Source organism: Mycetomoellerius zeteki, unplaced genomic scaffold (genome assembly GCF_001594055.1).
Source record: "Mycetomoellerius zeteki isolate Tzet28-1 unplaced genomic scaffold, Tzet1.0 scaffold212, whole genome shotgun sequence".
Lineage (NCBI taxonomy): Eukaryota > Metazoa > Arthropoda > Insecta > Hymenoptera > Formicidae > Mycetomoellerius > Mycetomoellerius zeteki.
In genome coordinates this window covers 397,239-423,658 of record NW_017257086.1, presented here as the reverse complement: position 1 = coordinate 423,658, position 26,420 = coordinate 397,239, and the positions used below count along the sequence as shown (strand labels likewise).

The window sequence follows — 26,420 nt, the reverse complement described above, 5'->3', positions numbered from 1 at the left end:
GATGTTTTGCAGAGAGACAGAAATTGCACGCAAATTTTATTTATGCCACTTTAAAGTGCTATCTTTTGCCTATAATATGAATTTATATTTATTACGACACGATTTTTTTTCATATGCGTAATTAACATATTATAAATCATTGAATTGAATATAGATGATTATCTACTCAATATTGAATAGATAATTAAAAACGTCAAATTTGGCACATTTAATTTCAATTTTCTCGGCAATCTAATATGATAGGTCAATTTCGCTGCCGAATTTTCAGTGAACAAAGTCCAACGAAAGATATTTTATTTATTTCAGGTTCAGTTCAAGAAAAGGCCTATTTTTGTATGATTGTGTAATAAACTAATTTTTGTCTCTCTTGTTTTTTTTATTTACCATACATTCAAATAAAATTTTCCAAAATATCATTTTGAATTTTATAGTATCTCATTTGTGAATTTAAATTATAGTTTAATTTTTCGATCTCTTCGTGTAACTTTATCAAACTTTTTCAGGAAAAATTTAATAAACGTTTCTTCCATTCAGTCCTCGTTTATCTTAACATTTTGGGTTTTGTATTTTCACGTATGAATCTAAATTTAAACTTTGAAGACTCGAGAAATTAGCTTTAGTTCTCGTGCGCGATTGACTATTTTTCCTAAATATCTTTTTCTGACGGGCGTCGACTAGTGTAAAATTTATCAGGCACAGAAATCGTATAAGACCGGCATAGTTCTAGAAAACTGACTCGAGTAACCCGACACGTGCTCGCGTGAATCGTAGTGTTTTCTCAGAGCGTCACGCACTAAGGTGTGAGTCAGATTATGAAAATTTATCGAGCGCGTCGTTTATAAGCGATAGATGAACATTTAAACGCTAACGGCACACGTTTGAGGCAAATCGATTCGGACGGGAGCGAGTCGCGGTGACTCGCGTTTATTTATCGTACATGCAAGCGAGACTCGACCGTGTCTTTTGATTGTTAACGCGCCTGACGTAGAGCGCAAAGTTCTCTCCTCGTCGCACTTGTTACCGTTGTAACGCCCGCACGGATGAATGAATCTTCGACGATAACGAACGTAAATCTTTCCGAGAAGCGATCCATAATGCATCTCGTGAATTCTTGTCTTGCATACATCAATCGCGCACGTCACGCGATTGTTGTCGACAATACCTATTGCAGCGTGTCACGACATATAATGTTTTACAAAAAGTCCCGGGGACAAGTGCATCGCTTGTCACAATTTCTAATTTAATTGAAATATTTCGTTGTTTCAATATAATAGATTGCAATATACCCTGCTGGCTATTAAAATTGCAACTTCAAGAAAGACATAACTGAGTAAACACCTACTAACAGTAATATTGTATCAATGTTATTATTTCATATTCAATAATATAACTTTATATTACGTACAACAAATGTTATAATAAGTATATTAACAATGTTGAGTGAAAATTACAATATTGATGAAATGCTACTGTTAGTGTTTACCGGAGAGATATCAAAGTGCATGATATTATGACAGATTATTAATGATGCAGAGTATATAGGGTTTGGAAGTTACAGCTTAATTGGTATTTTTATTAAAAGTGTAGCTTATTTTTGTATTTTACCTATTTTTTTATAATCTAATAAATCCTATATCCAAATTTTGATTCAATACGACGCCTTTTTTCTATTGTTGCAATTTTAATGGCCGATAGTACATATATTTACAACGGATAAACTTAATTTTTACAAATAATGATAAACTTACTAATTGAATTAAAACGTAAATCGATGAATTGGTCGAAACAATATGATTCCTGTTCTTTCTCTTTTTTTTTTAATATCTTCGACACATCGCCGTTATGTGAATATTGACTGTGACCGCAATGGTTAACTTAAATCTTACTTAATATCGAGCGAGGATAACGCGGATATCAATCCAGTCGTGCTTAACGTGCCGATTTAATTCGCGAGTACGTTGCCATGTAATATTAATAGAAATGTTCGGCTAACGTATTCCGTGGACACGTGCGCGCGTGAGTAATAAGTTTATGCACCGGGCATTGCGTGCTTGAGAGGGACATACGAACCGCCTAGGTAATTTGATCCATCCACATACGATAAATAATAAAATCCCAGTTAATACTTGACCGATTCATCATAAGAACGACTTTTGTTCGATCTGTCGTATGACGTGTAAATATCGCGAGACTGATGGATGACACCTCTCTGCATAACAGCGCGATGCTATTGTTATAAACTTGCTGGCTGTATCCCGCAACTTCGCAGCTGCAGAGTGCGATGTCAAAATGTTACGTTAACGATTGTTACTTACATGAGACACAATTAGATGAGACATACGAGATCACGTTTGCAATTCCAATGAAACTCCTGGAAATTCCCCAAACGGATAATTCTTTAACCCTTCATTATTATGGGGTGTCCAAGGTACCTCGCCTTATAAATTTGTTAAATTATATATGAATGCCATTTGTATACATTATTATATTTAATGCAAAGTGTTTCATAATTTAAAACATTTTTTTCATCTTTATGTAAAGAATGTATAAAATATTATCAATCTTTATTAATTGTAAATCATCAATTGCAGCAATAAAAATTGAGATTGAATGTTGAGGTATTAGATAGAAACAGTCCACATGAGTAATTATATGCTAAAAAAATCACGGGAGTAATGTAGTCTTAATGACTTTATCTATTTACTGATAAATTTAATGTTGTTTTATCGATGGACAATTGGATGTTGTTTTAAGAGTCAGATAAAAGCGCATTTGTCGATGCTGCGTGCAGAGTTCTATCATTTTTTATTATCATCGAAGAGCAGGCATGATAGAAATAATGTTACAAAATGATGCGAACCGTAGACAATAATGTTAAGACATTTGCAATTATTTCATGTTAGAATAAATATGTTAACGCATAGTTTGTAATTGTTTCATGCTAGAAGTTGCGCCGCACGGTCGAGCGCGCGTGCATGTCTTTTCGCATGTTTATTCTACAATTATAGCGACAACGACGGCTGCCGTCGTCTTTCGATGCGCAACAGTAATTATTCGTGACCTCGCGAAATTATCGTCGCAGATAAAGCGCCGCGATAATTTTCATCGGTTATCGAACGCGGGCATTAGCAGGAAACGCCGGGGAAAAGTTGCTCTTCCTTTGTAAATTAACGTTCACGCACGGCCTTACTCTACTTTTTATCGTGCGATCGTATTCGGTTCTTAAGTATTCAAGCGCTTCCTAGCAGCACGTGAGTCACGGACTCTGGCGGTATTAAAACGACACGTGATGCGGTCTATGAGCAGAAATATCGCAAAAAAGTTACGACATGCTTCAATCGGCATTGGTGTTTGAATGAAATTGACGAAACTTCTCTGAAAACACGTGTGCAGATCCGCATCGAAGATTTAGATCGAAGCTTTAACCGTTTATAAGACCAACAATTACGATTCTACTTTGGATGCAAAACTGTAAAACTGAATACACTTCTAAATTAATAATATCTAATTATGGGTATCACAAATTTAAATTATTTTTAATTATTCCTATCGTCACTTTCTTAGGTCGCCACTGTTATTCCTGTTTAATTCCATATTGTACTTAAGAAATGTTTAACTTAAGAAATGTATTAAATTTGATTCAAATTTAATTTAATATTTACTATAGTACATACATTAATATGAATATATGTACACTTCGAAATTAAGTAATTCAACTACAAAAATAAATTGATTAGACGTGATTGTTTTTTAAACATATATTTTATATTAAAATAATATATTTTGATACACTTGCAAGTTAAAAATAACAAAATGTTATTTAAACAGTAATAAGTTAAACAAGACCGCTGAATAAATCGAATAAGTATGAGAACGCCAAATACGATCGAAATTAGAATGCCTAATAATGTTTCTACAAAAATTTTATTAATATTCTAAATTTTTAAATATTATTTAATTCAAGGTATTAGTTTAAATTTGATCTTTTAATATTTGACAGACTATGACTTTACTTGATGAAATGAAATTACATTTTTTTATAATTTATAAAAAGTCATGCCTTAATTACATATTTTTGAGATATAAAATGCTTATTGCAAACTCGTAACTTAATACGACAGATGAAGCAAATAGCGCAAGTAACAACTAAGAAATTCACGCTATATACGTATATACTACGGTTACTACTATATTATACCGATATAATATAAATCACTGTAGCGGCAATTAAATCGGTCAGTGATGTGTGATGCGCACGATTACCTCGAATTAGTCACTACGGAAAAATTTGCGTGACAATTTTCCGGTATCGCGGAAGCGTATCTTGCCCCGACTTCGGTTTTCTTCCATCTTCCATCTTTTCTCACTGTTTCACTTCCACTCACCTCTTTTCTCTCTCCTTCTTTTCCTTTCTCTACCTGTCTCTCTTCCTCTCACTGTTCAACGCATCCGTCATCATACTTCCTGTCCGCCTTCAAACGATAAATAGGGGAAAAAACGTCAATAGAGTTACTTGAGGATCGCTGCATATTTTTCTAGGTCAAACTAGAAGGTAGTTTTCTTCCCGTCGCGCGCCGTGCAGGGGGATGTCGGGACAGGAAAAGATCGAGGCTGAAGTAGGAACTCGCCGGTGGAATGATGAATCACGTGGTTTCATTTATTTCGCAGATATACCGGATATATTCAACGATCGCATCACTTTGAAACGACAAAAGCACGGTGACTTGACTCGCAACCGTTTCACTTGATAGCCGTTTGCCGGCGTTGTTTCCCGCTTGAACTATTATATTTCTCTCGAGGTAGAGAGGGAGAGTGTTTCTCGCCGAGACGCGAGCTAGATCACACAGTGTTAAGATCGGTCGAGACGAACTGACTCGATCGTGCGTTCGCCAATTTCCGGAAATCGGTTACGTATAGTGCAAACCAATGGAGAAGTTACGCGCGTTCGTCCTCCGTGAGAAGTGCCCGAAGAAACAAAGCGACGGCAATCGTGACACCGGTTTGTTGATCGATAATGTAGCCTACGCGAAAACGAAGAGGTCGCATGTCAGGTAAAAGCAAGTTCCCGGATAATCAAATCGAAAGTAAAAATTCTTGAAAGTTTCTGTGACAAATTTGTTGATAGAACTGCCAGCAGAAATATAATACCTAGAATATGAATTAGTAGTAGAAATTAAAAGAAATCTGCCGCTTTGCATTTAAACGAAAGGTTTTACTCCACTTGGTTTTTGTTCAATCCGTTGTCGGATGGATGATGTCAGCAGATTCTATTGATAAATTTAACGGGGATACAAATGATGCCAATTTACTAATTAGCGCTTAATACTAATATATTTTATTAGGAATTAATGTCTAGAATAATTATTCGACGAAATCAGTTCATATGACAAATAAATTTTACTTTTTAATAACTATTATCAGCGTGAAAATAAAAAAGCTATAATAGCTGTATGTATATATATATGTATAGCTATAATTAAAATCGCATCACAAACCAGGAAATACAGTTAAAGGATAATAAATACAACAGTTGAAAGGATTTCGACCTTGAAATTATAAACATCCCTTTTTTATGATTCATATTCTTGTTTAAGATCATCGTCAATGTAAAAATTTTGAAGAATTATTAATATTTACGTATAGTCTCTTGAATGTATAATGTTCCGCTAAGTCGTAAAGATTCCAAAAATTATATGCCGACTTCTTGTATGCATCTCTCTTTCTTAATTTAGTAAATACTTAACATTTTTTTTCTTTTTTTCCTTAAATGTTCAAAATGATGAGTTTCAATTCAATTCGTCGCGAGCATTTTTTTTTGGCACTCGATGTCTCCATCGCCGCATCGCGCTTCTTCGTCATCCATCGAGTGAAATCCCATCGCGATCGCGGAGATTCGAACGGAGAGAATGCTCGCTAAAAACCTCGAGATGTTCTATTTGTAAATATCAACGCGGTATTTTTGACAGTAGGTATTCTCCGAATTTACCAGCGTTTACATCGCATCCGCGACCGCGTCAAGGATTCCGTGATACGACGCGACGCTGACTCCACCATTGACGCGATATTTTTTCGCACATTCGCCGTTGTGAGGGCACATCGCACACGCAGCTGCGTCGCGCGCGGTGCCACGTGTGGCGATTCAATTCGCACATTTCTGCATTGTCGTTTTCTTCGATATTGCCAGACCGTCCTCGTAGTTCCCGCCGCCGTCGCCCTCGGGATGCGACCGATCGATCATGCTTGCGCATAGCGCACAACGACAAGATCGAATTATTAATAGACGTTTGCATACGCACGGCGGAATACCGCTCGTAAACGCCGGCTTTACGGCGCTCCTCTAATTGCACGCGTGGAGAACCTTGCGCGGCTCGGCTGTTTTCTCATAATGTGGAGACTGCAGTGCGAGAGAGAGAGAGAGAGAGAGAGAGAGAGAGAGAGAGAGAGAGAGAGAGATGCAATATGGAAATCTCATGTTGGCCATGTTAAGCGACGTTCCGTCATCTTGTTAAATATTCGTCGAACATTCGCTGTCGCAGTTTGGTGTACCTGCGTTATAAAACCTATTCTACAATTGCGTAGTTGTCAGTGGTTTTAATTGTAAAATTTACCAGTCATAATCGAATATTTTCCTTATATTTGACTGTGATTGGTTAATTCTTACAACTACAACCCTTACAACTACGCTTACGCAATTGTAGAATGGATTTAAAGCCTTATACGATGCCACGTGTCTAATTTATATGAAAAGTCTTATCTTCGACAGTGTTATGCTTAGATAATTAAAAATTATCTATATATAATTACTCTCCCTCTAGCTATAGAAGATAACATATACAGAAGATAATAATCACACTTAAAATTGGATAAGATGAAGATGATTTTATTTTAATTTATTTAGATAAAAGGTAAAGTTATAAAAGTCGTTTCATCTAGATAATTTTAAAATAATATTGTTTGTAAATAATTATTAAGTAGTAAAACAATTTAGGATCTAATTTTAGGATATAAAGAATATATTCATATTTTTATCTACAAACCTTCATTTTTAAAAAATAGAAGTTTTTCAAATTGTTTTGTCTATAAATATTTAAATGATTTTTGCAATATTGCTCACATCATGCTTAAGTTTTCTACATAAATCTTCCTGGGATTGATTTCGTAAAAAGTTGTAATCGAACTTATACTTTAGACGTACGCGTCTAAAGTCGCATTTCTTTTTTCGCAACGATTTATATGCGATAATTTATACTCAAAAATCGTTCTTTCCGTGTAACATATAATATATAAAGAGAGCTAAAAAGGGTTCAAAACTAAAAATTTCCCCTACAGCACAAAAGTTGCAGCAACATTGCAGCAATATTGCATGTTGCAGCAATATTGCAGCGTTATTGCAACGATATTACTGCAAATTCTGTGCTGTATGGGTTATAACGCTCCTTAACCGAACTGAAAAATATTTAATCGACATAGATTATAGTATCGATTTATACATAATTGATAGTAGCAAGCACTTCTAAAGACGGCAATTTGGCTTTACATTTGAAAAACGGTTATATATGCGGGCGAACTCGAACCAAGGGGAGATTTTCGCATCTTCTCTTCGATTGCATCAATTAGCGAACCCCGATGATCGCTAGATAGTTGTGGTAAACAGCCTATATTATCGTTGGAATATAATTTCTTTTTGTTAGTTATTCATCGTTGGCGGATCCAAAAATTTGTTACGGGGAGGTCACTAGCGCGCAGCAAGCAAAATTTTTTTTAAGATCAAATATGAAAAGATAAAATATTAAATTATTATTTAAGCGCTATTACATATCGTGAAAAAATGTTATTTAAATGTATAATTCATAAAACATTTTATTTTAAATTATAATAACTCAAAGAAGACTAATACAATGAAATCTATGTTTTTTATATCTACGAGCTCCTTAAATAAAAAAATATTTTTGGAATATCAAGATTGTGATTAAGCATTTCAGGAATATTAAAAATATAGATATATATAACATTTTGCTACAAATATTTTTAAGAAAGGAAACTCTACGCGAGGAGGAGGCCAATAGATTCAGTGCTTCATGACTCACTTCATAATTCTTTGGCACAAATTCGCGCAACATTACAAGTCAAGAAGGAATTAATAATTAAAAATTATCGTTTTTTTTTATTAAGCTCAAAATATGTATTTCAATCTCTTAAACGTGTTAACGTAATTCTCTTGTTATATATATATATATATATATATTTATATATATATTGTTATTTTAAATAATTATCATTTTATTGTTGTTTTGAAATTTTAACAGATGAAATGACATTGATATAGCATGATGGTGGACCTAAAAAAAATCTGTAAAATTTTCGACCCTCTTTATCCATTGTGCCAATACATCTTGTCTTGCTGAAATACGGGCGCGCGTTCCTGCAATAAAAGCATTAATTTTAATTGGATTAAAAGGCCGAGCGGGTACTCGTTCAAGTTAATTATCGTTACTCGCATAGCCGTCAGTTCGCATTAATCCTATGTCGCTGCAGTTATGCTAAATTAAATTGTACCCGCTGTCCCGCGGCCGCATGTTGCAAAAAAAACAAACTTTTGCCGAATATATTTTGTAGAGAGCGATACGAAAGTCCCCCGTGCACATATAACTTCATGATTACATATAATTATGTTTTATTCATTTTCCTAGAATTTAATGTTATTCTCTTTTCTTCTCTTCTTTTCCAATAAAAATGAGTTTCTTTTAAATTATTCTGCTGCACATATCTCCCTTGCAAAACAAAATTTCGCTGAATTCTGTAAAAATGAATATTCATCGACATGTATTAGTCATTACAAGGTCGCTGTTGATATAATTGTGCTTCATCCATGTATGGTATATACTTGCAAGAATGTTTATATTAGGTTTATATAGTGAGGACTCGATCGTGTAAATATCATATCATAAAATGCGTACATACACCGTAATATTCCGCGCGCTTGTGAAATTAATTATATTATATTATATTATAGTATTAGTGAATATGCCACTTTAAAATTTTATGAAGGATATTTTTAAATTATATTTAATTTCATTTCTTATTATAATACACAATATCAAATAAATTTTTAATAGCACACAATATAAAACGTAATATTTATCACATCTTCCATCATTAAAAAAATATTATCTCCATCACACAATGTAAATCATATTCTGAAATTGTAAAATCGGTACAAATATATCTTCATCATCAGTCGATCGATTATGTTACGTCACTTTTACAGCAATAATTTAAGAAATGATATATTAGCTGCGTTATAAAATTAATTGCCAATACTGGAAATCTATAGTAAACTATAGATTTTCAGCGTTATCAGTCATGGCCCTAAGTGACAAGAGAGATAATCATCATTTGTTAATAAGTCACTCCGTTTTAATAATTCTTTTGTCTTTAATAACTTTAAGATCAAACAATATTCATACGATTTTTCCTTATAAGCGGCATAACATTTAGTATAGTTAATACGCACAATCAATAATGTTTACGAATACTCGTGATGACCGTTTCACAATGAGCCACTCCTCAGCTATAAACACACGTGTTCATTGAAATTCTCATAGCGGAGCGATGCTTAATAATAGGGTACGCCTGATGCCCTATTTTGTTATAAATTAGTGTCACGTTAAATATGTATCATACTGCGAAATGTGTCACGTGTAAATGTATGATGTGTGATCTGTGCGAAATGTGAATCTTTATTGATGTAGTTTGGGATACTTGCACTAATTCGCGATAGCAACATTCTGCTGGAACACAATGACTCACGCGTTCGTTCGCATATTTCTAGTATGATACTTGACGTTTCATCTTTTCTTCTCTTCAAAATTCGTGACATAAATATATCTTCCATTGTGTTATCTCGCTCGTGTCCTGCCGCGAGCGATATTCGTTCAATAATATTAGTTAATAAAATTTAACATTAGTGAAATCTACATTTTCAAGATACAATTGAAAACCTATATATCAGCTGTATATAGAACAGGATTTCTGATAGGTTGAAATTTGTTATTTAAGTAAATTTAAGTTTATATATGTACATTCTTACGTTTAGAATAAATCTTTATCCGATGTTATAACACATGATGCTGCAGGCGCCATAGTAATTTGGCGCGGAATTGTGATGTGCTTGACCACATTTTATTCTAGATTTAAGAATTTTTCGTTTAAGAATAAAACATTTCTCTTTCAACAAATAAATATGATTATTCTTATATCGATCCTATTTTATGATAGATCGAAGAATTATAGCATTGGATTCGGAAATCTTTTCTATGAGTGTATACTGTATACCTATCTCATATTTTTTCATCGCGAGACTGCAACGCGACCTTGCGATTTCGATTCTTCAAACGGATTCATTCACGACCGTCCTGAATATCATTAGTGTCTTCCTGTATCGTTGAGAGATCACTCGATCGCAAAACGTTTAACACATAGCAATTATTCATTCGTTCCACGACGTCTCGACTATTAACACCTTTCAATTCCCTGAACAATCGAGAGTGCGCATATCCGCGTTCCTTGTGACAACGGAATCGTCCTAACCGGAAATTTACGAGTGCGAAATAGAGTGTAAAAGAGCGCACTTGTTCTCGTAATCGATCGTATGCGTTGTCGCATATATGTACTATATAAATGGCATTGGCATTGGCATTGATTTTGTCGATGTTAATTTCGAAAAAGAAGAAAGGATTGTTCCTGTGGTTTCGATCAAGTTGAAAAAATTATTTTAGTAATAAAGTTCAACAACAGCGAATATTCTGAAATAAACAATCTTCAAGAAGCAAGCTATTATTCGAAAAAGATGGTCGATTCGTTCGTCAACCTTATTACCAAGAAGACTTTGTACGATCTCGACCGATGTCCCTATTAATGCTACATTTTTCTCGACACTGGATACGAGTTTCGGAACGAATAAACAAACTTCGGTCCCGTCCTCCAATTCCTGCAATGCAACCCGTAGCTTCGAAGTATTGATAAGGCCCCTCTTTACTTTGCGGAGCCGAGCATTCCTGTCGTTTTTAAAGTGGTCCCTCTCGCTCGGTCAATGTTTATAAACAATCGTAGGTGCAGCCGATGAAATACTAGTATACGCATTTACATTAACCGTTTCCTCTGAGAAGATCTGACAATGAGTCATTTATGATGGAAGCAGGAGACCGATTGATTTGTCAGTATAGTGGGACTTTTCGCTCCGAAAGGGTTGTTCTCCGAGTTTCTCGCCAAGCCTCTTCCGCTCGCGATAAATAAATAAAGTATTTTTTTTCGGCAACGTTACGTTTCGATGAATTGTTTCCCTGATTGAAGCGATGCGGAGGATAGTTAATATATAAACTATCGTTGTTATTATTTCTGGGAAAGTCATAATAGTTTGCAAAAAGTTATTTATTTGAAAAATAAAAAGTGGAGAGTATCATCGAAATGAATTCAACCGTAGTCAATCAGTGAATTATCACATATGGTAGTAACACTTTATTTAATTTTGCTTCTTTTAAAGAACAAAAAGAAAAGCAGTTCCTGCGCGATAATGAGATTTATAAAATTAAAATTTGCGAAATAAGCAATCAATTTTGTTACTTGTGCATATTTCATACATTCACATAATGTATATTTCTTAATTCAGATAACATTAAACAGAAATGCATCTGTTATACAGCCTTTGTCAAGTTTAGAGTTACAACTAGTTGCGTATACGAATTGCTATCAAACGTTCTTCACTGTTTTGTCAATAGAGCGGCATCTCGCTCGTGTTAATAGTGATCGTCACTCATACTGGTATCGATGTCATTAGTATACCGTGCATCTTTCACGTTGTGACAGGGCATTAGTATATACGATCGTTAGTAAATCTTATGTTTGTATTTTTGATCTGATAAACTTTATTCGTTAGTTTCTCATTGGTACAATGTATGAATGCGCCGATATGTAAGTATATCAGAAAAATTAATCGTCATTTATATAAAAAATCATGTTTACGAAATTATCTCATTCAAAGTTAATTTTAAAACTATTTAAATTTTCGAGGGTTTTGTTATCGCTCAGGGATCGTTTTATTTCTATATTTCCTTATGTATTTTTCTTCATAGAAACTGAAAAATATGAGCGTCAAACATAAGATTGAAAAAAGAAAGCTTATAATGAAAAAAAAAAACTTTTTAAACAAACGACTGATATCAGAAATGATTTTTATACACAAATAGAAAAATAGTTTAAATGTAAAAAATGAAACTTTTAGATCCCCTACATACTTCTTTTATTTTCAAGACTTGATGCTTCCCCCTCTTCATTAGCGTCTATTTAGTGTCCTCTCGTATTATTGTTCGACATATATTCCTCATTTGATCTATGACAAGCGTACTAGTAACATCACAAGGTATGTCCACCTACGATTTACATGTAAGTACTTTAATTGTACGTGAAGTTTCCTATTTTAGTTTTATAAATTTTAATTTATTGTGTTATCGCTTTGATAAATCTTTGGTAATTTAATGGATATCATTTAAACTGTTGATGTGATTTCATGTTTAACGTTCTACATTGTTCCAAATTATTATGACCAATCCTTACGAGTAAACGTTTTAATTTATACACTATCATCAACCTATTTAACACATTAGAATTCAACTAATGTTGAAATTGTTAACTTAATTATTGAGGAGGACTCTAATCGGGGGATCCAAACGTTTAATTGAATTTAACATATAAATTTTTAGTTTAGTTAGTTCTCATTATAGTCATAAAAAATTGCAACGTCCATTATCAAATTGGTATTATAAAAAGTGACGCCCTAGTAACTCTTCCATTCCCTGCATAAAACTAAAAAACGATTATATACACTATCTACACTAAAAAATCAGTAACTAATTGAAGTAAAGTCCTATCTTCTGCAAATACTGCCAAACCCATGTGTGAATTAGATACTGTGTGTCTCGTAACATTGGCACGGCAGTCGATGTAAAGTAAACGGTAATGATTGATAAAACGCACAAAAAATCGAATCCAACGGAGCTGGCTTGAGATATGTTTCCGTGAATCACGGACAGTGCCATTGAAAATAAAACATTTCCATAAAAAATGTAAAGTGATTCACTGTTCGCGATTACTGATAAAGAATAGATTTCTGAAAAATGCAGCATGGCAATAGGTAAAGTGGCATCCCTATGCTTCAAAATCATAGTTCTGTTAGCGTTCTGAATTATTTGAAACAAAAGAGGAGGTTTTTTAATATAGTTTTTAAAAACATTTCTGTTCATTATAACAAAAGTAGACTTTAAAAAATAGGAGTGCTAACTTTACATCCAATATTAACATCGATAGTTTATTTGATGTCTTTTGACGAGTATACTAGAGTTTCTAATATTTATAAACTTTTTTATTTTTTTCAAAATATAAAAAAATTATAAATATTAGATACTCTAGTACTCGTCAAACAACATCAAATAAAGTATTCAAAACTATTCAGTGCTAATGTTGAGTATAAAGTTAACATTCCACTTTACAAAGTCCACGCTTATTATGTAGATAATTCTTTAAACTCTTTAAAACTTTGTAAAACTCTTTAAAAATTATCAAGAACTTTTCTTTTTGTTCTATATATATATATGTATAATAAATATAATCTCCAAAACTTTTAACAGAATTACGATTTCAAAACGTAAAGGTGTCAACTTTATACACTCATGGCAATCCCAGTGAGAAATGACAATGGAATCGATGTCGAATCGACATCAAATTGACGTCGATTCGACATCGATTCCATTGTCATTTCTCACTGGGATATGCCACGTGTTAATAAGGTAAAAGTAATACTCGCATTATGTTTTACTCGCAGTAGTTCTGTCTTATGAAGAACTTTAAATAACTACATTTTTTTTCTTTATGCACGACTTAATGCCTAAATACAGTTTTATTTATTGTATATAGGGGGCAACTCACAATTCTCTCGCATCCTGACTAAGAGTTGGCGCGAAAAATCTCAAGGACTGCAGTGTAAAATTTATTCCAGAATCTTGATTTCACCGTTGACTACAAAGACTTCACACAAGGATTTCGCAGATATGTCTCGAATCCCCCTTATGGCACCTGAGAGTGGTTTACAAGTCACAGAGGGTCAAAATACCGTGATGCTTGAGGTATATTCTAAAGATAAATACCAATTTTTTTATAGAGTTAAATATAATTTTCAGTATAAATTTCATACGAGATGTTTTTATTTATATAACGATTAATTAGATATTTAAGTGTTCGTAAATAAAATGAATTCTGTGATACAAGTAAAAAATATACTTATACAGGGTGTTTCTTAAAAAGCCCAGCGCTTAGGCTGCTGACTTCACGCATACTACTAGGCACGCGGCTCACGGATGTGCGTCCGTTTAAAGCACGGCGTCGATTGGATTATCTTTACTCGATAATAACTGAATTTATTTCGCACTGTAGAAAAAAATTTTCTAATACTTATCGACTCAATTTTTTATCAGGAATAGCGCTATGTGCTTAGTGGGCGGTTTTTAAGAAACACCCTGTATACTTTTATTACTATGTATGTATTTGGAACTTGATTAGATGACGATGTCGTATTTGGATGGTGCTAATTATAGAAAGAAGTTAGAGGATCAAAACAAGAGATCTAAAAAGTAGTACAAGTAGAGTAGATTGAAAAGTTTCCGACCTGACTAAGAAACATTTTTTTTAGCTAAATGAAATCTATTTCTCAACATAATCCAAGAAAGTAAAACGATGGATGTATAATTAATTCATACTTCAGTTCGTACCATTTCGCCATCACAAATCCGCAACTGCTGATCAATAGTGAGTAAATGCGGCACTCAGTGCGTTCAGCTTTCTCAAATCTAATCCCTCATTAAAATGTTGTGCGCCCGTTCGTATGAAATAATACCAACAATCTTCACTATCTGTCTCAAAGTTAACGACGATCGTCCGCCACGATTTAGTGACAATCGATCATTTTATCGGTTATTGCGGTCTTTGATCGTCCTTTGGTCAATGATCCTCATCAAAAATGCTCGTTTTGCCACGTTTTAATTCAGCAAATTTTCACAGTCGTAAATGAAGAAGCAGCATCTCCATACACTGAATCTAATTCAGCTTTAATTTCCGTAGTTTTCCCTTTCAAATGAAAGAATTTTATCATAGCGCGATATTCCAATTTCTTTCTCGATTTCTTCACTGTCACTTTAAAATAGTTTAAAAAGCTATCAAAAATAAACTAATCGCTAAAATGACATCAAACTTAACTCTTTGTGTTTCTTTCAATGTTATCTATTGGACATTGAAATTTGACGGAATCTTGCTCTTTCTTGATCAGGTCGGAAATTTTTCAATTTACCGTATATCAAGGAAGACAGAGAGTAAAGAAAAAAGATTAAATGAAAATTGAAAATTGCGCAAAGACAACAAATAGGAATTTAGCTGCGAGATATAGATATCAATAAAAGTTAGAAAGTTGATAAAAATAGAAGGAAGAGGATTAAAATTATAAGGAAAGAATATCTAGAATAAAAAGGAGGGTAGAGATAAGTAGAGTATATTGGAAATAGATAAGATAGGAATAACGAGAAAGTATTGTATACACGCCGAGATTGGTACATTATAGGGATTAGATTTAAAAATAGACAGTACAAAAATGGATGGATGTGTGAGGATAAAGAAAAGAGTGAACCCCCTTCTTGATTTGTAAATACTGAAAGAAATAAGGATTCTTCTCTCTTCTATTATTATATATTTTTGAAATTGTTTAATTATCTTTTTTTTTTACTTAAAAAGATATAAAAATATAGGATTATTTTTTTTACAAAAAAAAATGTTAGTACTACTAATAATCGAACTTTAGTACTTGCTAAGATGAAATCTATTTGGAATTACATACTATCATTTGCACATACAAATACGCTGTAATAATATTTGTAACAAATTATGTAGGCTGGATTACCCGGCGATTCGTGGATATATTGTGTCGAGAGGGAACGATTGGCCAGAAGGTCAGAATGGTTTCGGGCAATGCTTACTGGTCCGCTCGCTCCTCCATTGACAGATTCGCCGCCGTCATTGCGATTGCAACATATTGACAAGCGAGCATTTGATCACTTTCTCAAGTAAGTATTAACTCTGCAAAAGTATGATTTTCTTCTTATTCAAAGAAAATAATCTTTCTAAAAAATATGGAAACCGAAAATATATCAAATATATATCAAATAAAATTTTTTATATAAGAATTTATATAAATATAGTTATATAAAGATATATAAATTACGTATATATGTATGTACATATAATTTATATCCATATACAGGGTATTGAAAAAATTCTTACAGAATTCTATGAGAAGAAAATAAACAATTTTTGTCTCTTATAGTTTTTTTTTGTAAAATTGATAGTATTTGAAAAAAAAATTATTGAAGGCCAATATTCGACCATTTTTAGTAATTAATATCTTGTTAACTATTGCGAAAATTGTGAAATGGTAGAAGACTTTTCGACTCAGTTCGGGTCACTCTTTCTGCTCACAATGGATGATTTAATCGGTTAATGACATCCTGTGTATAAAATATATCCACATCATGTTTTTTTCTCTTGTATATTTTCTGTTCGTATGTATAAAAACAATAATAATAAGAAGAAATGAAAATAATTATAAGGAATTAATTTTTACATTATCTTTCTTAAAAAGTCAAAAAATAAAAAAATCCATAAGAGAAAAGGTCAGATGGTATCGAACGCCTTAAATTTTTTCGAAATTTCATTTTCTTGGATAATGAAAATTAAATATACATAACGAGCATATCTCTACAGGACTTTTTTTCTTAGTTTATCGATTGTCTACAGTACTCTACATGCTCCCGAAGTTTTGACATTTAAATTTCGGATACCCTGTATATACACAATATGAAACATTATTCTTATACCAAAATATCTTTAATTGTATTTTTATAAAAATAAAAATAGCCTAAATTTTTAAGTGTCACTATATTTTCTTATTTTTATAAATTGGTATTGTTATCGAATAAAAAATTAAAGAAAAAACATTTTTTTAAATAGTTTTCATTATTGTTTATGTATAGTTTTAATGTTATCTCCTGTTTTGGTTCAATAGCTTTTAATTTATCTCCTAATGTACCTTTCGGAATAGAATATCTCTTATTTGTCTTTCTTATTGTCATTTCCTTATTTCTTACTTTCTTAACAGCTATTATCACACTTTTTTCTTTCCATTTACTTTGTATCTTTCTCATATTTACCAAAACAGTTGTCAGAAACCAAGGCCGGTATTCACAGTCGATTCTTATATTTGAGATATATAAGAATAATTGATTCTTATATTTGTCTTAAGTACAAGCTCCGATATACTGTCCATCATATCTCATTGTCATTCAAACGCACAACAAAAAAACAACGTATAAAATGAGCAGCTTTAAAACAAAAAAAATTATGAATCCACAATTTTATGAATAATTCTCTGGTGGAAAAATATTGCTGAAATTATTCCACGTTTTGGAACAAACTTTCCAACAAAATTTCAGCATTTAAAAAAAATTTCAGTTTTTAATTTCAGCGATTTTTAGCTGAAAAATTCATTTTCGACAAAATTTCAGCAAGAATTTCAGAGAAATTTCAGAAAATTTCAAAGAAATTTCGGTTGGATTTCAGTGATTTTTCAGTATGTTAGCTGAAAAATTCACTTTTAATGAAGTTTCAGCAAATTTTCAGCAATTTCGCTGAAATGTTGGAATAATTTCGGCGAAATTTTTTCATCAGACCTAAATTTGTACCTATATATTTGTACGTTTTTAAAATACGTTTTTATCGAATATGGACGTTTAAAAATAAAATTAGACGTAAAAAAAGAAAATATAAATATATAGTAATGCTGAGAATCATTGCATCATCGCAGTTAGAATCATAGAGAATAATTCTCCTTTTAAACTTCATATTTTGTTTCTATTAGTTCATTTTGTTGCATAGATATCTTCATGACGAGCCCATCAATTTTATATCAGTATCAACGGCCAGGACCACGCTCGATGCAGCTCATCAGTACCTTTGTCCTGGACTCGCGCGACTCGCCGTAGTGTATCTTGAGAAGCATCTCACACCATCGACCGTGCTCAAAATTTATCAGGGTCTTGGACTTTACGCGAACGAGCTGCGGGAAGGTGATACCGGTTTTGACAGATCGTCAAATTCGCCATCGACACCATCATCGCCCGGAGACGATGCCAGTATAATAGGTGCGCCATTGATCTTTTTGGAAATAGTTTCGCGGCTGTAGATGAATAAAAATGGAATGATTGGTACTAGAGTATTTGGACAGTATGGAGAAATTGATTCATATTCGTTCACATTGCAGCTGCTTTATGCACCGATCTTCTGCTCAAGTGCTTGACTGTAATCGATTCGAATCCGGTAAAGGTACTGCATCAGGAATACTTTGAAGAACTCAGTGCCCAGGAAGTCGCCCAGTTAGCATGTCGCGACACTCTAAATATCACTAGCGAGTCTATCCTCTTCAACGCGTTAGATAGATGGGCTGCAGCCGAGTGTAGAAGACAAGGCGTCGAACCCTTGCCAGGCAACAAGAGAGTCGTGCTCTCGGATGACGTCTGCTTCAGCGTGCGGTATCTTCTTATGAACGATCGAGAATTCGTCAGCGGTCCTATGGCGAGCGGTATCCTGACTAATGAGGAATGCGTCCATATCGTTTCTAAAATACTCAGACATCCCGAGGATCCGAAAAACGAGAGCGTAAGCACGCATATTCTAATCAAGCGAGAATTTCTTCATTATTTTATCTGTCTAAAGCTATTATGTAAAGATATCAATCAATTACGTAAAGTAAATTTTATTATTTAGTTTGATTCATTTTATGTGCCTGTTGTTGTATTTCGTACTTTATTTTATGTCCGATTGATTTCGCATTTAATAATAATATTGATCGTAGAAGATAATAAAACTTATAGAAAGCTTTCCTTTAAAAATTTACAGATTCGGAGCAGTGCAGCGGTCCATCCGTCTAGGTTGTCCAATGCACCTAGGATCGCGTATAAACGTGAGAATCAGAACTGTAACATGTTAAGGCCGGGTAAAAAGGAACGACAGGATAACCGAAAAAATAGAAGGAGAGAGTGTGCTAGTCAAGGACATAGAGCATGCGCTAGAATAGGAAATTGTCTCGTACGAATTCTAGCTTGCGTGTTTGATTGAATACTGCACCATAGAATTATAATCGCAGAACTTCCCAATTTTCTCGTTAAAAAAGATATTTGATTGTCTTTCTGCGTCATTTTGTTTTTCGGTTACAAATTTCTGAAAAATCAAGATAAAAATTATGGATATTAAAAAGTCATGTAATGATCGTCTAAGAAATAACCATACACACACGTTTATCTAAATGGCGATCAAGTCAAATCCCCAAAAGATATTCAGTATAACTGCATAATTTAAGTAGAGCTTCTAAATTGTAGATACTTACTGCTCCTTAATATTTTTATGAATACGAAAAGACACACAAGTAATTTCTATCATTGCCGGAATATTAAACGTATCATGTGGTCACGTCAGCTAGTTGAAATCTATATACATAGGTAATATTTTTGAAGATAATAGAGACTGAAATACCGAAAGGAACGTTTTTTAACATTTTTAGAGGGTATTTATATCTCCGGTGAACTTTTATCGGCCGAGACACTATTTTAAAATAACGGAGAAATCGCGCATGAAAATTGAGAACATGTTTTACGCCACTTCCATTAATATTATAAACATTTTGTTGTTTTGTTATATATATTTGGGGAGATATTTTATCTTCTTGTTTGCAATTTTGCACAAGATCTGTTGCTATTACAACAGTAGGCTTTCGCTACGGTCGTTAGACGAAGTAAAGACTTTCGCTGTTACGAGATTATGCATTTTTCAATGTATTTTACATATTTGACAAAGAAACGAAACTTCAAAATTTTTATTTGATCGTCGGAGAAAAAACTTTATTTATACGGATATAAATTATTAATGGTCCAACTATAACGTACCTTCTTCATAAGCGCCTTTCCCAAACATTTTTTACAATTAAAATGTTCGAGAGTATTGTCTATGTTATTCTAAATACGAGACCTATTGAGTGTTATTACGACGTCTTCGTTGTGTTCATATTTGCTGTTCAGAGTATATTATAATCTTTAAATTATTTGTATTCTGCATAGTGCGTAGAGCTGCGGCTGAAAATCCGAGAGTTGACGCGTTCAAGGATATATAATATTATTTTATAAGTCGGATTGAGAGTTATTTATCTATCAAGTATATATTTATGTATCTGATACCTCCAATTGATTTTTTAAAATTTTATCTTTTTTATTTATCTAGAGTCTCTTTTTGAGAGTATCTAAATGTCTATCCGTTTTGCAATATATATATATATATATATATATGAATATAAATGTGATCATAAGTTGGATACTTTAGGGGAAAAGTTTCTGAAATTAACTTATACGTGCTGTAAAAATGTGACGTTATTGAAAAAACAAGAATCATTTTATATTGATGATCAATTGGTAAATTTTTATTTTAGCTTCGTATGAGACATCGTTCATAATATCGTTGCCATATACAATTATTGTTTTTAATCGGATATTGACATATATATAACTTATACTTTTAGCAGTGTGCTTCGATAGAGTTACAGACTGATCATGCGGCCATACTTATATTTAAAATCTCTGTGATTGATGAGAGAACGGAATCGATTGAAACGAAAGAATTCAAGCGGTTTCCAACACGTCTCTCTCCTCCCCATTATTTACTTACGATAAATTGATATTATTTTCTATTTTTATTGTAAGCCTAATTCAAGTGCGATTATATAAGTAATGTAAGTTCAACTTTGTAGCAAGCAATAGTATTCCGAAAAATTATGAATACTAGTCATACAGATTTATTTTCCAAATAACTCAGTTACCAGATGTATTCTTTATTTCTTATATATAAAAAATAAAATATGTTAACAATACCGTAGACGAAAGAGAATGTGGAATACATAAAATAACACAATATAAAATAGTAAAATGTATTGTAATTATAAATTGGTATTTAGTATAAAATATGTCATCTATGTAGAAAGAGAAAGTAAATTGTTGGATGAAACTCATAAGGAAGTAATGTTAATAAAATAAAAAGAATATTGAGTATGCAATCTTCTGCACTAATAAAATTGTTAGTAATTAATTATAGTTGTTAATAATGATATACTTAATTTAAAAACCGTTTCAATAAAAATTTCCCCATGATTTCTTATATAATATTTATACACACTTTTTAAATATATATTATTCATTTATTTATCTCATTGGATGTTGCTATATCCAGCAATTTATCGGCCATTTCTTGAAATCGTTCCCATTCTTCACAATGCGATAAGAGCAGTAGGCTGAATTTTTCACAGCCATAGAAAGCACCTGCTATTGCACAGGCCATACTAGCAATCGTGTCTGTATCGCCCCCCAAAGAAATCTATAAAATAGTAACAAAGACATGATAACGTAAACGGCATTTTTTAATTTTTGCTATATCTATAAAATCGATAATAATTATTTGATCTATTATATAAGTTTCGCTACGAAACGTGTATCATATAATAACTTGAGATTAACTTACTGCATATTGAATTACTCTTCTGAGAGGATTATCAGTGCGTATCTTTTTTATACGTCTCTGTGCTCTTAGAAAGCAGAAAATCGCGGTAGGAACCGACTCTAAAGCTCTTACACCAATACCCAGTTCTTCAGCTACCCGTTGTTCATTAGGAGACACAATAGTGTCAGGATCATCTCCATCCTCAGAAAGTAGATTCTTTACTATGTTTAGTCGCTCTTTATATAGTTCGCTATGATTTACACGCTATAATTGATATCTGTCTAAATGTAATAATGTGTGACATAATATAAAATGTACCTTGTATCGCCTTCAATTTTATCCATCTTATTTATGAGATCATCAACAAAATTGGAAACGTTCAATTTTTCACTGGGATTTAAACATAAACTTTGTTGAATTGCTATAGCCTGTGATAATAATCGACTTTTATAACTGATATCTATTGATAAAGATATATATATATATACATACATGTATATATTATATTCTTATTGATAAAATTAATTTACAATTACTTGTAAAATAGCACCATCTATCCCTAACTTGTGTGCATGTGTAATTTCCGTTACTTCTTTTACATAATGTAAAAGTTTATCATAATTGTTGTATGAAAATAATACAATAGGTGCAATTCGCATTGCACCGCCGTTACCGTAAGAACCTAGACCGTCAAATAAATTCTTTGCTGGGACTTTTACATTTGTTTCCTCAACACATTTCTTCCATCCTTTAAGTACCTATACATACATTGTATATATTATATAGTAGATTATTATAAATCACTATTTATCACAAATTATAAAGCATTTATAATTATAAAAAAAGGAAATTGCAAAAGTATCTTCTAATATATGCAAGCTTTATATTACGTTATTTATAAGAAATCTAACGTTTTTTTACATATCGAGAAAAAACTTGACTTTCAAGATAAATTTATATAGATTTATTTTTAATACTTTTAAAATAAATTAAAGTTATATCGAGTAAAATTATTTTAATATTTATATAATATTAAATGATAGCCAGCAAAATATAACAAATGAAAATTGATTAATATATAAATATACAACCAAATAGAAAGTCTAATTGATCAGAGCTGAAAAGCTGTGTTTTTTTTTAAATATTCTAATGTCATATCCAACATAATAAAAAGATGTCATGTTAATAATGAAAAAGTTAGTAAGTTCTCGTCGGAAAATCGCTGCTTTAATAAAGCTATTAAAAAATCTAAGTAAGGAATCAATGATTTTTTCTTAGTTCCTTACTGAATCTAAATGTACAAATAAATCATATTAAAAAATTTTACAATAATTGCAAAGCAACTTTCTCTGCTGAACACAGCTAATGATTTTCATAACTGAATTTTTTCTTGCTAAAATTTAGGGGGTGATAAGAGGCTTTCCCCATGTATGTCCATACACTGAGTGAGGTAGGGATGCCTGCCTATGCTCTATCTAATTGTAGCCTTATGGCAGTTATTAACAGTAACTGCAGAGTTATTGCTATGTCTGAACAAATAGTATTGAGTATCCTTGTGCATTTATGTATTCAAAAGCATTACTTTTCAGAACTGTGCATGCAATTTATACAAAATTTCGACAACTTTAAAATTTTTGTTTGTAAGATACTTAATCAATGCATGAACTTGAACAACACTTCATATAATATAGCTATTCAATGGACATCCTTAGGACATCTTTTAGGATGCTCTTTGGAGAACTGTGTTATGTGAGATGTTGTGCAACAGCATTTGACTAATTGTTTATAACTGAACCATCCTCAAATATTAGATAATTATCAATTAATACATTAATACATATTATATCAGTAAAGAACTAACAGTTACAGTACCAGCTCCGTAACCACGATCAGGCCTTTCATGATAACTTTTTGCAAATCGCTTAGCTACATCAACAATATCCAGCTCTTGTTTCTCAATCAATGATTCAGCTAAGGAGCGTGTCATTGCCGAATCATCAGTGTACTCCATAACAGGTTCTATATAATTAAGTTCTCTGTATAAAAAATTGTAGCTTATTTCATATAAAAAAATAAAAAATGTAAAACATTTGTAGGACGTTTAAGAAGTATTTCTCGATTTTTATATTTAAAAAGAAAAAATACGAGTTTTAGTACATTATATGTACTATAAATATACTGATAATATTAACATACTAAACCTTACAATATATGCGTTATTGAAGGCAGGGTTTAAATTAGTCAACATCGAATTCAAATTAAAGTTATTCCATCATATGCAAGTTGGCTTTGTTACAAATTACAGATTTTTGTGACCTAACCTCTGAACTTCGTATCCCATAATTGATTCAACCGTCGCTGCAAGTCGCTTTTTTTCTGAGCTGATACAGTCTTTAAGCCTTCGTACGGACTCCCAAGGCAATCGCCGACCAAAACTCCTAGCATCGTACCGCGAAATTTATCTTTCAGTAATACCGGATCCATCCTTAATGTTATGATTATGCGAAAAGTGAAAATCTAACATAGGTCTGTTCGCGTTGCATGAAATCCCCAAATATTTTTGCACTTAAAATGAGATAGATATATATTTGACCTTGAAAAGAGAGAAAGCGAAGATGCCGAGTGCCAAAAGTGCAAGCAACGCGAACAGACCTATTGTTGCCAATTCATTGATACATTTTCACCCTAGATTGAATTTGAAATTTCCCCAGATGTCCCTAAATCCTAATTTTCATAGAAAAAAAGGTAACATCAATAACTATATTTATTATATGTTGTGCATTTTCTATGTATGTCCCATGTATATTAGAAATTCGTCGATTTTATAATATAAAAAATTATATATAAATAATGAATTATTTATATAATTTAATTCTTAATTAAATATAATTATTTTCATAAATGTTATGAGTAATTTAATAATATATAAAATCTGTAAATTTTTATATTAAAGATTATTAAAGCCTACATATCATTTATTCTTGTTTAACATTCGGTGAATAACAAAGATAAAAGATGCATCATGCGCATCATGCGTGAAACGGAACGCAGCCATATTCCCGTATTCATAATCGGGTCTTATATTTAAGGCTTCCTTAAATTTATCTTCAGATACTCTACGAATTATTTCATTGGCTACTGAGCATCTAAAGATAAATTTAAGGAAGCCTTAAGTACAAGGTCTGACTATGAATGCGAGCATTAGTGAATCATTGTATCCTTGTTATTTGTCAACATTATAAACAAGGATAAAATGTATGATTCACTGTGTTACACTGTGGAAAACGCTCATTAATGCAATTATATGTACGTATGTATGTCAGCATAAATCCAATTAAGTAAACACAACTTTACTTTTGCTGGAAGAGATCTGAAAAGTTTTTTACTCGACAGCCTTTAATTACGTTCGATACAGAATTATTCCGTGAAACATTTGTACAATCATGATTTTTTTGCTAATAAGAAATAGTAGGCTATTAATCGATCCAACATTAAAGTCACGCTTGAGCTTAATAGAGAAACGGTGGTCGGTCGAGCCACCGATGTAATCTCCCGTTAATTAATTACATGAACTAATTCCTAGGATCTACTGCAATGAAGATAAGGCAGGTGGTACTCTTAATTTGTTCTTTCGTGATTTATGAAATACTTAAAGGTCATCTGTTGCACGGAGCTTTCTTCGATATTTACATTGGAAAAATATGGCTTTAATTTATCTCACGTTCTAGCAAAACACAAGATCGCCGTAAATTGCTGTGAAGAATTATAAAGAACGATATGATCGTTTACGTTAAATTCATACATTTTCATTCGTAATTTTCCTTATGAGAAGTTCTTGGTGAGTTTTATAAAATGTTATATAATATATATAGAATTTATTTGGATATTAATAAAAGTGCACAATCTACGTGCAATTATAACGTATAATTTCTACGTGAATTAGGGCCATGGCATACTGAAAAACTTATACTGCATTCCAAAATTTCTCTCCAAGTAAAATTTTCCTCGGAGAGAACGTTTTGGAATGCAGCCTTAAGTAGTAAAACGTAGTAGCAGTAAGAAAATCCAACATGTCGGATTTGCTATACTGCTTAAGTTATGGCTTGTGGCTTTACGGTCTCTACTATGATTGGCCAATTAGCTTCCTGCTTACGTTTTATTGCTTTTTGTTTTTTGTGTGTGTGTTAGTATATTATTGTACCTATAAAATTTATTTTTATAAATGCAATTATATTTAAGAGCAATATTCGTCGTAGTTGTTAACAGTGTTAATAGCGTATAGATTATATTTCTGTTACCACCATGCAGTTATCTTATCGACGTACATTTACATGTGTACGAATTTCTCAAATCTTGATTAACGAATCTTTTCGCGCGCTCGCAGTACATACTATTTATCGGAATTAATGCTTTCCGTCACGCTACGTTCACGTGATTACGTCATATTTGCGTGACGGAATTAAGTCCGTTAATTTCCGCGGAAGGTTTATATCCCACCCCACCTCGTAAGCAATTCTCGCGTTATCCATCTATCATTTCCTACATCTTCATCGTTAATATCGAGGATACTCGAGCAACACGTCCCGTGCAAAGGATAGTATCCTCGCACGCGTTGCAACCTTCAGATGGGTTTAAAGGTTTAAGGGTGGTTTCGCCGGCGTGGCACGTGAAAGGGATCGGAGGCACTCGGCCGCGGCGATTCGGCGTGCCGCCGCTTTACGATTGGTCGGAGC

General features: G+C 32.6%; 2 protein-coding genes across 4 annotated transcripts in view; one reads left to right on the top strand and one right to left on the bottom strand.

Moving 5' to 3' along the window:
- axed (BTB/POZ domain-containing protein axundead) overlaps positions 1 to 20,286 on the top strand; it is a 32,632-nt gene extending 12,346 nt beyond the window's left edge. Inside the window, exons 4-8 of the mRNA XM_018447817.1 lie at positions 13,969 to 14,177; positions 15,988 to 16,160; positions 18,028 to 18,293; positions 18,413 to 18,807; positions 19,048 to 20,286. Coding sequence (XP_018303319.1) covers positions 13,969 to 14,177; positions 15,988 to 16,160; positions 18,028 to 18,293; positions 18,413 to 18,807; positions 19,048 to 19,266 — 1,262 coding nt within the window. The 3' untranslated portion in view covers positions 19,267 to 20,286. The remainder of the gene's footprint in view (positions 1 to 13,968; positions 14,178 to 15,987; positions 16,161 to 18,027; positions 18,294 to 18,412; positions 18,808 to 19,047) is intronic.
- Positions 20,287 to 21,340: 1,054 nt separating this feature from the next.
- LOC108722642 (poly(ADP-ribose) glycohydrolase ARH3) lies at positions 21,341 to 24,198 on the bottom strand. 3 transcript variants are annotated; one of them, XM_018447842.1, is made up of 6 exons: positions 24,009 to 24,197; positions 23,549 to 23,706; positions 22,224 to 22,445; positions 22,006 to 22,115; positions 21,709 to 21,937; positions 21,341 to 21,564 (listed from the first exon to the last, which is right to left on the bottom strand). In XM_018447842.1, exons 1-6 carry the CDS (start codon positions 24,169 to 24,171, stop codon positions 21,385 to 21,387), a joined length of 1,062 nt encoding a protein of 353 aa, XP_018303344.1. In that variant the 5' UTR covers positions 24,172 to 24,197; the 3' UTR covers positions 21,341 to 21,384. The 3 variants fall into 3 exon arrangements, with proteins under 3 accessions (XP_018303344.1, XP_018303345.1, XP_018303346.1); XM_018447843.1 differs by having other exon boundaries at positions 23,549 to 23,723; positions 24,009 to 24,117; XM_018447844.1 differs by lacking the exon at positions 22,224 to 22,445 and having other exon boundaries at positions 24,009 to 24,198.
- Positions 24,199 to 26,420: the final 2,222 nt, after the last annotated feature.